We start from the raw sequence: 13,190 nt of genomic DNA, 5'->3' as shown, positions 1-13,190 counted from the left end.
ATGGTCCCTCTCGTGGTGAAAATGCCCAAGTCGTGAGTGAGAAATGGAGAAAACGTGGACTTGTTGAGGAGGCAGTCACCCGGGTATATAATGGGAAGCAAAGAAAGGTGGTGGATGTAAAAGGAGACACCGACCAGAAGCAAGCATATCGGAGCCGGCTTCTTCTCAAAATGTAAAGTTCCAACGTGTTAAGAAGGGAGCTGTCGAGGTCCGATAAGACATGTTATCGGATGACGATTATTGGGCGGTGGCTTCTAGTTTGCTTTCGCCCCACACCATGCTGCAAAAAGATGTGGGTCCCGTTGAAGTTGAGACGAATGCGCAGAGACACGCCAGGCACATCAACTGGGTGAGGCCTCACCTTCCATACCTTACTTGAATCGCCAGGCATTGCGTGTGCCTTGCCCCGACACATCATCACCCCACAATCGGGTCGCCTCTCTGTTCTGGTTTTGCAGTGTTCGTCTTCCTTGAACCTTTTCTCATCTCAGCCATGGCGTCAAAAAAGTACGCCTTCCTCCCGATGGAGGACGACGAGGTCGGCCCCACGAAGGTGGTCAAGGACAAGAAAAAGCACAAGTCGCGCCACCGTGATCGCTCGCGCGAAAGAGAAAGGGAACGCGATCGGAGTGAAAGAACCTCGAGACGCCGATCACGATCCAGATCACCGGCCCGACCTACGAAGCAGTACCGCAAAACGAATACCAACAACGACGACAGATGGGCGGATGAGGAGCCGCCATCGGAAGCTGACGAGGTTGAGGAGGAGGACGAGCCCGAATTCAAAGAATCAGCCTCGAAGCGCGTCAAGCTCGATCATGATGGCCGCGACGGCGACCGCGACGGGGACCTATCTGACGGCGCGAAGGAGGAGCTGGAGCGCCAGCGCGACATCGAGGAGCGCGAGGCCTTTGCGAAGCGGTTACGCGAGAAGGATGACAAGAAATCCAAGGGCGGCCCCGAGAGCAGGCGGCCGGAGGTTGACCGCAAGGCGAACATGGAGGACTTGCGCATGAAGAGTCGACAAATGTACCTTGGCAAGCGAGAGGCCGAGAAGCTTGCTCTGCTGCGCAAACAGGTCGCCGAGGAGACAGAGGAGCTCAGGAGTGGTGTGAGGCTGTCGGAAAAGGAGAAGGCCGAGTTTGCCAAGAACCGCGAGATCCTGCGGTTGGCGGAGGAGCGCCTGAAGATCGACGACCACATGGACGGGTACTACATACCGGAGGATTACATCACGGAGAAGGGCAAAATCGACAAAAAGAGAAAGGAGGAGGCCATGTACAAGAGATACGTGGAGAAGGACGAGTACGGGCAGGAGAAGTTCGTCACGGAACACGAGGAATGGGAACGGGAACAGGCCACCAAGGCCAAGGCGCAGATCCAGAGGGCCGAGAGAGAAAACGACGACTACGCGTACGTCATGGACGAGGAGCAGTACATCAAGTGGAATCTGGGCTCGAGCTTGCCTGGGGAGGGCAAGTTGACCAAGGAGCAACAGTTCCTGGCGGCGCAGATCGAGGCGGCCGAGAAGAAACAGCTCTCGATCCAGGAGACGAGAAAGAGCCTACCCATCTACGCCTACCGAGACGATTTTCTTGCGGCGATGGAGAAGTACCAGATTCTGGTCATCGTCGGAGAGACGGGTTCCGGAAAAACGACCCAGCTGCCGCAGTACCTCCACGAGGCGGGCTACACCAAGAATGGTATGAAGGTAGGGTGTACGCAACCACGTCGTGTGGCCGCGATGAGTGTTGCCGCGCGTGTGGCAGACGAGGTCGGCGTCAAGGTTGGCCAGGAGGTCGGCTACTCGATCCGTTTCGAGGACAACACCAGCGACAAGACCATCTTGAAGTACATGACGGACGGCATGCTGCTGAGAGAGTTCATGACGGAGCCCGATCTCTCCGGATACTCTGCCATCATGATTGACGAGGCTCACGAGAGAACCGTCCATACCGATATCTTGCTTGCTCTGGTCAAGGACCTGGCGAGGGAACGGCCCGACCTGAAACTGCTCATCTCGTCTGCAACGATGAACGCTGAGAAATTTGCTGCCTATTTCGACGATGCCCCTATTTACAACATCCCCGGACGAAGATACCCCGTTGACATTTACTACACGCCGGCGCCAGAAGCCAACTACCTGGCCGCCGCCATCACGACAGTGTTCCAGATCCACACGACGCAGGGCAAGGGCGACATTCTCGTGTTCCTTACGGGTCAAGACGAGATCGATTCCGCTGAGCAACAGATTGCGGAAACGGCGAAGAAGCTGGGAAGTCGGATCAAGGAGCTGGTGATCTGTCCCATTTACGCAAACCTGCCATCGGAACTCCAGGCCAAGATCTTCGAGCCAACGCCCGAAGGCTCTCGCAAGGTCGTCCTGGCCACCAATATTGCCGAGACGAGTTTGACCATTGACGGCATCGTTTACGTTATCGACCCGGGCTTCGTCAAGGAGAATGTCTACAATCCGGCGACTGGCATGTCGAACCTCGTCGTCACGCCCTGCTCGAGAGCCTCGGCAAACCAGAGGAGCGGTCGCGCCGGTCGTGTGGGCCCCGGAAAGTGCTTCCGACTGTACACCAAGTTCGCCTACATGAACGAGATGGACGAGTCGCCGATGCCCGAGATCCAGCGGACGAATCTCAACGGCGTCGTGCTCCAGCTCAAGTCGCTGGGCATCAACGAGCTTCTCGATTTTGAGTTCATGGACCCGCCGCCGACGGAGGCCCTCATCGGGGCGCTGAACCAGCTCTTTGCGCTGCAGGCGCTCAACCACAAGGGCGAGCTTACAAAGATGGGCCGGCAGATGGCCGAGTTCCCGACAGACCCGATGCTCGCCAAGGCGGTCCTCGCCGCCGACAAGGAGGGCTGCGTCGAGGAGGTGCTCTCGGTGGTGTCGATGCTCAGCGAGGCGTCGGCGCTCTTCTTCCGGCCGAAGGACAAGAAGATCCACGCCGACAGCGCGCGGGCGCGGTTCACGGTCAAGGAGGGCGGCGACCACCTCACGCTGCTCAACATCTGGAATCAGTGGGTCGACAGCGACTTCTCTCCCATCTGGTCGCGCGAGAACTTTTTGCAACAGCGGTCCCTCACGCGCGCGCGCGATGTGCGCGACCAGCTCGCCAAGCTCTGCGAGCGCGTCGAGGTGAGCCCCTCGAGCTGCGGCGCCAGCAACCTGCCGCCCATCAAGCGCGCGCTGACGGCCGGCTTCTTCCCCAACGCCGCGCGGCTGCAGCGCAGCGGCGACAGCTACCGCACCGTCAAGAAGAACGCGACCGTGTACGTGCACCCGAGCTCGGTGCTCATGGGCGTCGACCCGCCCGTCAAGATGCTCGTCTACTTTGAGCTCGTGCAGACCACCAAGGAGTACATGCGCAGCTGCATGCCCATCGAGCCCAAGTGGCTGGCGGAGCTGGCGCCGCACTTTTACAAGCAGAAGGACATGGAGGCCATGGAGGACAAGAAGATGCCCAAGGCGAGGAATTACGAGCGGTAGTCCGGGTTGGTTTGGTTTGTAGAAAGGGTAACACATGTCAATCGTAGCATGGTCCCCTTCGGTGGCGGCCGTCGGCGTAAAAAGGAGGAGAGGGAGGGATTGGGGAAGGGTTTTCGAAGATTTGGGCTAATTGATGAATTCATGTCACAATGACAAAACTCCTGACCTAGGTCACCACAGTGTAGAGACCGCCGACAGGTACGAGTTGTCTGTCCGCAGTCCCTTCGAGGCCACAAGTAACAGCCACTGGGCAGTCCAAGGAGTGTGGGGGGTCGGTCTCTTCCACTGTTCCAAGCATGATGCTCATTGTCCCCATGATGCGTGAGAGGCACAGGGCGTCGTCGTCGTTGTGGTTGTGGTGTTTTTCGCCTCGGCTAAGGCCTCGACGGTTGAGACAACCGGCGGTCCCGTCATCAAGTGACATGTCAGTTCCCCCCTCTTTGGCGTTGGAGTCGTCGACCAAGCTGAGCGAGTTTGTCCCCCCGAACAAGTTCCGTCTAAGAGCTGTACTAAGTCATCCGAATGAGCCGTCTAGCGCGGGCGTCGTATCCACATGTCAAAGGCAGGTTTTATCTTCACCTTTTTTTCGTTCACTTTACTTTTCCAATGTTGTTGGACAAGACAGGGAGAGGGGGCGAAGTATCCTTGATCTGAGAAAACGTATTCCATTCATTCATCCATATTCCTCTCACCCAGAGGAATTTGCTTTCAAGTATTTCCCATTCCGCACATTGCAATCTTGGTTTCCGTTGCCTAGGAAGTCGTGTCGCGCACGATTGAAAAGAAAAAGGCAGAGTGCATCTGATCCAAGCTTGGATCGTCTAGGCGGTTTGTTCGAGTCTCCCGCCTTGAGATATCCCGCAAAACAGCCGCACGCGCGCTTAGACGCAAACAGATATCGTTTGAGAAGCAACAAGATATTTTATCTTTCTTTGCCCAACAACTCCAAAAAAAATAAAGGAAGAAAAGAAGAGGAAGAAAAGCCGGAAAATCTCAGTCTTTTTCCCTTGTGCATGAGATAGCTTCCCAGAGGCTGCTTTGCTCATGTGAGGGCGTTTTGAAAGAGAGAACATCGTTAGTGACATGAAATAAAAACACGCGATAGAAACGTCCACTTTGGTATCAATGGTTCTCCCGTTACCTCCGACTCCGTACCTGTATAAAAAAAAATTGTGTGTTGCCTTTCTTCTTTTCTTTTCGGTTGAGGTTTCATCATACGCGGTGATATTCAGCGTAACGGTCCCTCGATGGGGCTTGTAGGCAAGCTGCGAACCCCGCCGAGATCTGTGCTTCCCGTGCGCCTGAGCGCCTGCGACATTGTCTCAATGTTGAGCTCGCCGCTCATGTTGAGGTTGTGGTGGGATGAAATGGGGCTGCCCAGGGGTTTACGGCCGGGGGACATTTCCAGTCCCTTGATAGAGGCCGGGTTGCTCGTCGGCGGCGAGGTACCCGGGCCCTGCGACGACACGGGCGACCGAATGGGCGAGGGCGAGCGGGCGTTGATGGACGACAGGGACGTCAGGCCGGCGACATGGATCGAGTCCCGCGAGCCTACTGCACCGGCGTGGCCGCCGTGCTCGGCTTGGACGACGTCGGCAAAGGAGATGAAGCTCAATCTTCGCACGTCGGCGTTGTCGGGCGAGTTGAAGTTGGATGCGTCATCGCGGTCGGCGAATGCGCGAAGCTCCTCCGTCCAGGATGCCGACATGGAGTCGGAAGCATAGGGTGTTCCGTTGGCACCGGTCACAGCGGCTGCGGCGGGTTGATGCTGCGCATGGGTGACGATCTCGACGGAATCAGGGTCGAGGTGGTCATCCGTGATGGCTTCGGACGAAGCATCGAGGACTGGCGGAATGTGGTTCTCGGTCTGAATGTGGGAGGGAATGGCAGGCGATTGAGGCTTGATCGACATATTGTCGACATCTCGCTCGAAAATCTGGGAGCCGGCAGGGGAGGGCACCCGCGGGGAGGTGGAGATTCCACGGCCTGGCGACGCGGGATAGGCTTGCGAATAGTCGCCGACGGAGGGCGAGGCGGTAGATCGAGCTGACGCGCTGGAGGGATCTCTTGACAAGGAGGGGTTGCTGGTGACGGTGGAGGCAGGCTTGGTCGAAGACGACATCTTGTTGGAGAGATTTGAATCTTCCTTCTTCTTCCCCAAACCGAACAGGCCGCGCACCTTGTTCTTCACGTCCTTCTTGCTGTTATCCGTCTCCGTGTTGTGCTGGCTCGAAGCGCGGGGAGTCGCATCGCCACCTAGTCTGTCGGCGCCGACGTGGGTAGCGACGGCGGGGTTCACAGCTGCCTGGCCGGCGCTGAGGGGTGTTGCTTCTGCCAGACTCATGACGATCGATGATTGTTCGGTTTTGGATGGTGTGTCGTTGGTTTGGCGTATAATGTGGTTACACGACTGACTGCGTTTGTCGATAGCACGAGGATGGGTGGTTTGGCCTTCTTTAACAAGGAAGGGAAATTCTGCAAGAAAGGATGAAGTTAATGAAAAATGTCTTTCTGACAAGCCGGGACCCCGACGTTGACGTTATGTTTTGTAGGCCCAAGAGGAGGAGGAGGAAGATGGGGCCAAGGACGTAGTCGTAGAGGAACGAGGTCTGGAAACCAGGTGGTGGTGGGGGGGACAATAGATTGGCTTGGTGGCCCTGTGACCCTGATTGACGTCGATTCCCGCGATTCGCCCTTTTTGGGGGTCACTGCAAGGGAAGGTGGGAAAGTGGGAAGGGGAGGGGGAGGGGAGGGGTGCAGTCCATCAAGCAGCGCCAGGCCACACTGATGGGCCCCCGGGCAGCAGGGCGGCCGGAGGAGGTTGACCTGAAGAGGAACATGGGATGAGAATACTATCGACAGGTACATACCGGAGAGATTTCAAGACCGACCGTTGGAACGACCTGGTTTGAGGGTGCAGTTGTGTTTCCCTGCGAACGGGACTTTAGGAACTGGGAAAGGACTAGCCGGTGAGCGAGAAATGGGATGATTTACACCGAACGGCCACTTCTTGTCACTTGTTTGTCGTGGGGTATGTAGGTCGACCTGGAGGATTTTTTCTTCTTCTTTTTCCCTTCGTTTATATCTTCTCTTTATTTTCTCCTCTTCTTGCAACTCGCGAGAGATGTGTGACCAAGTGCTTCTGCAGTCCGCCAGTCACTTGTATTTGAAAAATGGCGCTCGATCCAGATTCCCAAGGGCCAAGAGGAAATTCGAGAGCGGCGAGAGAGAGCGAGAGTGAAGGAAATGTCCCCGGTGACGCAACGGTCGAGAGCGGCAAGCAAGCAGATTGGCGCCCTTACCCCTGCCGCAGGAGCCTTGTTAGTGGAGGTGGGCGTGGACGTGGTCGGGTGCCGGTGTGCTGATCCTGTAGGAGAGACGTAGGAGGGAGAGAGGAGGGCCCAGGCCGGGGTTCGTTGTGGTTGGTGTGGTTGGAGGTGGATGACTGGTCCGGTTGTTTGGTGGGGGGGGTGGTCCCGTCGATGCGATACGGTGCTTTTCTGGTGCTTGTCAGAGGATATCAAAAGAGGCAGAGAGATGTTTCTGTAGTGTCGAAAGTAGGAAGGGAATGGAAACTTTGGAAGGGGGGACATGCAGTTGTTATTTCTTTCGCGAGCTCTCATAGCAAGCAGAGTGCGTTGGGGATGTCAGCAAATGGCCTTTTCTTCTCTTTTTCTCCAACTAGTTTCTCATTCGTTTATCCTCCCGCCGGTGCTAATGCCGCCACTAATGGACAACCATCACCCGTCAGTCACCCGTCAACAACGCCCTGGCAGCTTGTGAAAGGAAGAGGGGGGGGAGCCGGGGCCCCGTCACGTTCACCCCCCGTATCACGCAGCGCGCCGGTGCTGTTGTCTGTTGTCGCCGGATAGAGTTCGGGCATTGACGTGATGCCGTACCAACTTTCCAAGGAAGGCTTCTCCCCTATCCATACAGAGTACACGATGCTTACTCGCCTTACTCCGTCCCCAAGCTGGCTCAGTCATCTTTCGTGCCGTTTATCCATGACACCGCGATGGAGAAACAACCGTCGGATGGCCCATCCATCCATCCATCTATCCAGAGTAGGGCTGGTCTTCCGAGCCATCTCATGAATACCATTCATCCAATCGTCCACCGCCAATCAATTACACCCGATCCCGTAGCTCAGGTACACCGTCAAGTACCTAACTTGTTCTTTCCCACCTCAGCTTTAGGCCCAGATTAATCCTTCGTTTTAGTCCTCCCAAGTTTCCCACATCGACTTCCGCAGCCTCCGATGGCCCCAGGCTCGGGCCTTTTTTTTTTTTTTTTCTACCTCAAACAATTTCTGGATTGTTTTTCTCCATCGGCCCGGCGTCAGGGGGATCGCCCCCTAACTCTGCACGCTGTAACACCATTACATTAAAACTTTGTCTGGTCACTTACCCTATAGTTGCTCTATTGCGAGGTTCCCAAATTCCTCATCCGGCACGGTAAGAGGCGTTGTACTTCTCTCTCGTCGCTGCAACCACGCCTTCTTGCACACACACACACACACACACACAAGGGGGTTATTGATGGATACGCGGGGAAGCGAGAGATTTCACGACGACCGCCACCACGACGCCTCGCGTTTTTGGCGTGTGTCGAGTCCAGCTGATTGTCCGTGTGTTTCGCCCATTTTGGTATTTTACCCGTACAGATAAGAAATGCCAATTTGTTATGAACGCGTCGCCCTCACCCCTTCCCGGCCGTTTCTCTTTTCTTTCTTTCTCACGTACACGCGTTCCTCGTATGCAAGTTTTCCGTTTGTTCCTTTTCGTCAGGGCTAATTTCCCTTTGCCATGGGATTCGGCTCTCAGACCCTCTTGTCTCCATCCTGACCTATCCATGTAAATGGGAATTGAGAATCAACAGCTGCTAACTAGACAATGCTATTCTCGACCCTGGATCCCTTGACGGAGGGGAAGGATGCAATGTCTTAGAACCAAAAGAACTCCTGAAATCCCCTCCCTCGGGTCCTCTATACGATGTACTTGGACCCTAAAACGAGTCCCCGATCGACCGTTTCCTTGATCCTGAACAGAGTATCTGTACTCTGTATTCTGCACATAGCGGTGCTTCCGTCAAAGTCGGTGAAGCTGTATCCCAGCTGTTTGTTTGACTCGCGTACCGGCATGGGCGACTCGTCACGAACCTCCCGGAAATGGCCACCGTCCGAAGTAAACTACCATGCCCCGTATCCGCAACCCCAAGGCCCGAGTCTGGAGCAAGCCGATGGAACATGACCGAACAGAGAGTGTCGTGGGGATGCTCCCTGTCCAAACCTTCGGACGAAAAGAAAAAAGAAAAAAAGCCGCGAACAAACCAAGTCGATTGCATCAAGCAAATCACGTCTTGGCTCTGCGGTGGCTCTGCCAACATTGACTCTGCCCCAACTGTGCCGTTCCCTATTTCTGAAGCCCTTCTTCCCAGATCCCTTCCTACATCTATCTGCGGCGCTATCTTCTCTGCATGTTTCCCCGCAGGTCTAACTCTGCATCCGAGCACGCGACATTGGGAGGGAGAGGGAGAGAGAAATGTTCGGATACACGAAAAAAGCTTGAAATGAGACATTCACTGGGGGGACAACAAGAGCGCCTGCGAATGCCCGCCTGAGAAATGGCGGTCATGACGGCAAGCTGCCCCTCTATACCGCCTCGCCTTCGACATACCGCCCAGCAACAGAGCAAGTTAGCAACTGAGCATCAGAGGGGGGAGAGGCCCTTAATCGATGGCAATACAAGGCACGAATCCCTGCGGCAATCCGAGGTGGTCCCCTTTCCCGCCTCGCTTTGCGGGAAACCGGGGGGGGGAGGGTAGGAGGCGGGGTGGGAAAAGCACGTACGTCACTTGCCATCCCGCATGAACAACACCAATGCGAAGAACCGCCAGCGAAGCCTTCCAAAGACTTCGGTTGGCGGGGCTCCGCGAACAAGCAAGAAGGTGAAAAAAAAAGCCTCAAAATAATGAATAAGGGGGGCAAGCAACCTCAAGATTGCGGGTTCAAGCGACAAATGTCTAGCGGTCAGAAGCGCCTCCTCCCCTTCCCGCGTGACAGAAAGCGAGGCGTTGCCGCGGTTGCGAGACGCCCTATCTGAATCACAAGTTTTGAAACGAACCTGGCTTGTTTGGGGTTTCCCCCGTCATTAACCTTCTTATTCGCTGGAGCGACCATTGGCTGCGAGTCGCGACGAGCTGATGATGATCAGGGGGGGTTGGTTGCGAGCTGTGCAGACGTCACCGGCGCTGCGCTGGCGAGGAAAGTTCCACATCTTCGGATTAAGCCGTCTGCTGTCCGTCCATTCAAGATTCCACGTGCTACATCATGTGACAGAGTGATCTCTGATTATCTAACACAACAAGTTGATGCCTCAGGTCTAACACTCAAGCCTCAACGTGCTCATTACCTAAGCATTTCCGAACAGCTCGCTCCACAGTATTACCTAAGCCGAATTTCCATCGCGCTCCCGAAAAACTTCAGATCATCACTCCAGGGTCCCCGTCATGAGCATCTCGAGAGCTAGCACGCGACTCCCCGAATCCCGTCCTCGTCCGTCTGAGCATCACGCCTCCCCCACGCCTGCCGTCGCCTCCTTCACGGTCTCCCCCGAAGCGACGCTGGCCGTGCTGTCACTCCCTCCAATTGGTCAATCGGTCACCCGTCTCGGTTTCCCCCTTCAGTTACCCAACACCCGGGTCTTCGAATCCGACAACACACGGTCTACCCGAACCAGTTCGAACACACACGCATAGCCGAACCACGAGATGGAGGCCAGGACGTTAACCAGACCGGCCACTGCGCTGGCCACCCTCCTCCGCCAGCAGACCGCCTCTGCCGTCCCCCGACGTGGCCACAAGACCTTCTCCCGCACGAAGCGCTCCCTCAACATTCCCCCACACCCCGACTTCCTCCCCTCGACGACTCCGGCCAGCGGCGACACAATCATCTACAACCCGCCCTCGGCCGCCCCCTCCGTCTTCCACACCCCCTTCAAGTTCCTCCCGCCCTCCGACCCCCGCCGCCGCGCCAACCTCTCTTCCCTCTTCGCCAACTCCAACTCCTCCGCAGCGGCATCATCACAAACGTCGTCCTCCGCGAGACCATTGCCCCCGGCCCTCAACGTCCCCTCCCGCGGCGCCAACCCGCGCTACCACCTCACCCGCGACAACGTCGCCGAGATCCGCCGCCTCCGCGCCGAGGACCCGGACTTCTGGAGCGTCACCGCCCTCGCCCGCAAATTCGACTGCTCCGAGACCTTCATCACCATCTGCACCCCCGCGCCCCGTGAGCACAAGGAGCGCCTCCAGCGCAAGCTCGAAGGCGTCAAGAGCCGCTGGGGTGCCATCCGCACCAAGGCCCGCGAGGACCGCACCCGCCGCAAGGAAATGCTCTTCCGCGGCGAGTTGTAGAACAGACAAAAGGTGATGAGTGTGAACTGGACGTACTCGCCTCAAGGGGTGTGAACGTTGCTAGGAGGGTCTTGGCCAGCAAGGTCGACTTTCCTGCGTGGGCTGTAGGCCATTCATGAGAAGGAGGCCGCCTAGACGCAAATATCAAGATGTACCGCCACGGCGAAGGAGGGGCTGTGTACCAATATGAGACGGAAAGGGGGTGGGTGAGTTATGGCACATCCATTCTCTGTAGCATCAAATAGCAAGGAGTATCAAAATGGGGATGAGATAGAGGGGAAAGTGAGAGATACTGTAGGATAAGAAACAGGGCATTTGCGGGTTGCGAAGCTACTGAAACCACCCCCAAAACACATGTATACAAAAGAATAAAGCTCTGTATAAATTCGTGTATGATGTTTTTCCGTATCTACTCCGCCATTATTATGTGCGCCCAGATGCCGCTATCCTAAATTTGGTCCTAACCAGGACGACCATGGTCTGGACTGTCCTATTGACCACGAATGCCGTAGCTCGGCGTGTGCTGCGTTGAACATCGTCTCGCGCCAATCCTTCAGTGGGAGATGCTTGGCCTCCGCCGCATCCCCGTTACGGCCATGTTCCTCTTGTGCCTCTCCGGCATTGAGTGTAAAGTTCGCCGTGCAGCTTATGCGACGCGGCATCATCTCCCTAGTGCCACAACCCAACCCCCTTCATAAGAAACAGATGTCATCAAGCCATTACAATGAAAGTATACTCGTTACCCGGGCCTCAAAGTTGGCGCATCGTAGCACCGACCTTTTTCAAGTCAGCTTCACCAGGAATCACTCCATAGCACCAGCCGCACCAACTTCTCCTGATACCCTTGACCTCTCTTCGGAGAATACTGTGATGACTCTTCTCGTCGTCCCACTCGGGCACACAAGCACCAACTCTCACCATCCTGATGAGCTTGGTCTTGACACAGCCGCCGATGCCTTCAATCTCATGCCTCTCGTAACCAGGGCCGAGCTGGGGACTCGGTGTGCGTTCATAGCGCACCGTGTCAAGATGCACCTGGTTCGTGGCCGTCCACAGGTTCGCGCCGCTCACAGCTGCATCCTCGGCGTCACAGTCGGTCTCGTTCTCTCGCTCCTTGGCACCGGCGCAAGCGCTCCCGCGACCACAAATGACGCCACGGTCACCCTCGCCGATACCTGTTCCGAGGCCGCCGAGGACTTCGCCGTAGTGGGCTCGCCATTTCCAAATGCTATGAGAGCCTGTTAGCATGCCGGCGGTGAGGTGTTATACTTGGAGGATAGGTCAAGTACCGCTGATATTCGTGGTCATCTCCACGCATGCTTCGCCCACATGGTTGGCAGAGCCAGACGCCGTCAATATCGCACCGGCAAATCTCTCGACGCACCGCGTCATCCAAAAGGGGCGTCTCGGTCTCCAGGGCGGAGTTGACGAGCGACGCGATTGGGGCCTTAATACACGGATTACACAGCCTGCGATGGCGTTCACGGAGGGCGTTGTGGGCTGGCGGCTTGATGGCGCAATTCTGTTCACAGGGTCAGCGATCAACTTTACTCGGTAACCTCGATTATCCTCCCCGGCCATTGCCTCACGGCCCTTGGTCTCCCCTACACATCTGTAAGGGTGGTCCCTCTCAGAAAAAGGGCCAAGGGCGTGTGGCTCGGCATAGAACGGCATACCCTGCACACAACGGTCCTGCACCTCCGACACTCCGTCACCAGGTCCCGGGCACAGCTGCCGCTCTTGCCGTTGTAATTTCGGCCGTCTTCCATATAGTACCAGTTGCCGGCCCTCGCGCGGAAGCGGAAGGTGGATTCTGGGTCGACGGGGGTGCCTTCATTGGAGCAGTGTAGCGTCGACGATAAAAGGATAGAGCGGTACTGCAGCAAGCCACGGCGAACCTGGCGCGAGGTACGGGCTAGGCTGTCGAGGGTGTTGAGGTCGATGTGTTCAGCAATTGACATGACGATACTGGTAATGAACTCGGTGTCAGCCGCGATATGGATGGGCAAGGCGCGTAAGTACAACTGCGATAAGCTTACGGATAGCAGCCAAAAGCCTCGGTAGCAGCACTCTGGAATGCCGGCGTGGGCTCCGGTGCGGGAACTGGAGCTACCGACACAACCGGAGCGCCCATCGGCTTCTCGAGCTCATGATTAAGCTCACGGCTGGTTGGTTCTAGGCCATGCGTCGCGATGGCGGCAGCAGCGGCCAGGCGGCGCGCCTCGAGAACGTGAAGAGGCTCCATTTCCTCGTCGAGATCAACAAAGACAACCAT

The 13,190-nt window shown here is 56.5% G+C and overlaps 4 protein-coding genes across 4 annotated transcripts; 2 read left to right on the top strand and 2 right to left on the bottom strand.

The window, feature by feature from the left end:
• Positions 1–493: 493 nt before the first annotated feature.
• CH63R_08850 (Helicase associated domain-containing protein) lies at positions 494–3,502 on the top strand (the record flags this gene model as incomplete). The annotated part of the gene is made up of 1 exon (XM_018303824.1): positions 494–3,502. One exon carries the CDS (start codon positions 494–496, stop codon positions 3,500–3,502), a length of 3,009 nt encoding a protein of 1,002 aa, XP_018155847.1.
• Positions 3,503–4,730: 1,228 nt separating this feature from the next.
• On the bottom strand, positions 4,731–5,846 carry CH63R_08849 (uncharacterized protein; the record flags this gene model as incomplete). The annotated part of the gene is made up of 1 exon (XM_018303823.1): positions 4,731–5,846. The coding sequence occupies one exon, from the start codon at positions 5,844–5,846 to the stop codon at positions 4,731–4,733; it is 1,116 nt and encodes a 371-aa protein (XP_018155846.1).
• Positions 5,847–10,270: 4,424 nt separating this feature from the next.
• CH63R_08848 (60s ribosomal protein l20) lies at positions 10,271–10,915 on the top strand (the record flags this gene model as incomplete). Its single annotated transcript, XM_018303822.1, has 1 exon — positions 10,271–10,915. The coding sequence occupies one exon, from the start codon at positions 10,271–10,273 to the stop codon at positions 10,913–10,915; it is 645 nt and encodes a 214-aa protein (XP_018155845.1).
• Positions 10,916–11,665: 750 nt separating this feature from the next.
• CH63R_08847 (uncharacterized protein) lies at positions 11,666–13,190 on the bottom strand (the record flags this gene model as incomplete). Its single annotated transcript, XM_018303821.1, has 4 exons — positions 11,666–12,143; positions 12,205–12,437; positions 12,592–12,883; positions 12,955–13,190. 4 exons carry the CDS (start codon positions 13,188–13,190, stop codon positions 11,666–11,668), a joined length of 1,239 nt encoding a protein of 412 aa, XP_018155844.1.

The sequence above is a fragment of the Colletotrichum higginsianum genome, chromosome 6 (assembly GCF_001672515.1).
Source record: "Colletotrichum higginsianum IMI 349063 chromosome 6, whole genome shotgun sequence".
NCBI lineage: Eukaryota > Fungi > Ascomycota > Sordariomycetes > Glomerellales > Glomerellaceae > Colletotrichum > Colletotrichum higginsianum.
Note: the sequence above shows the minus strand (reverse complement) of the source record. Positions and strands in the feature narration are given on the sequence as shown.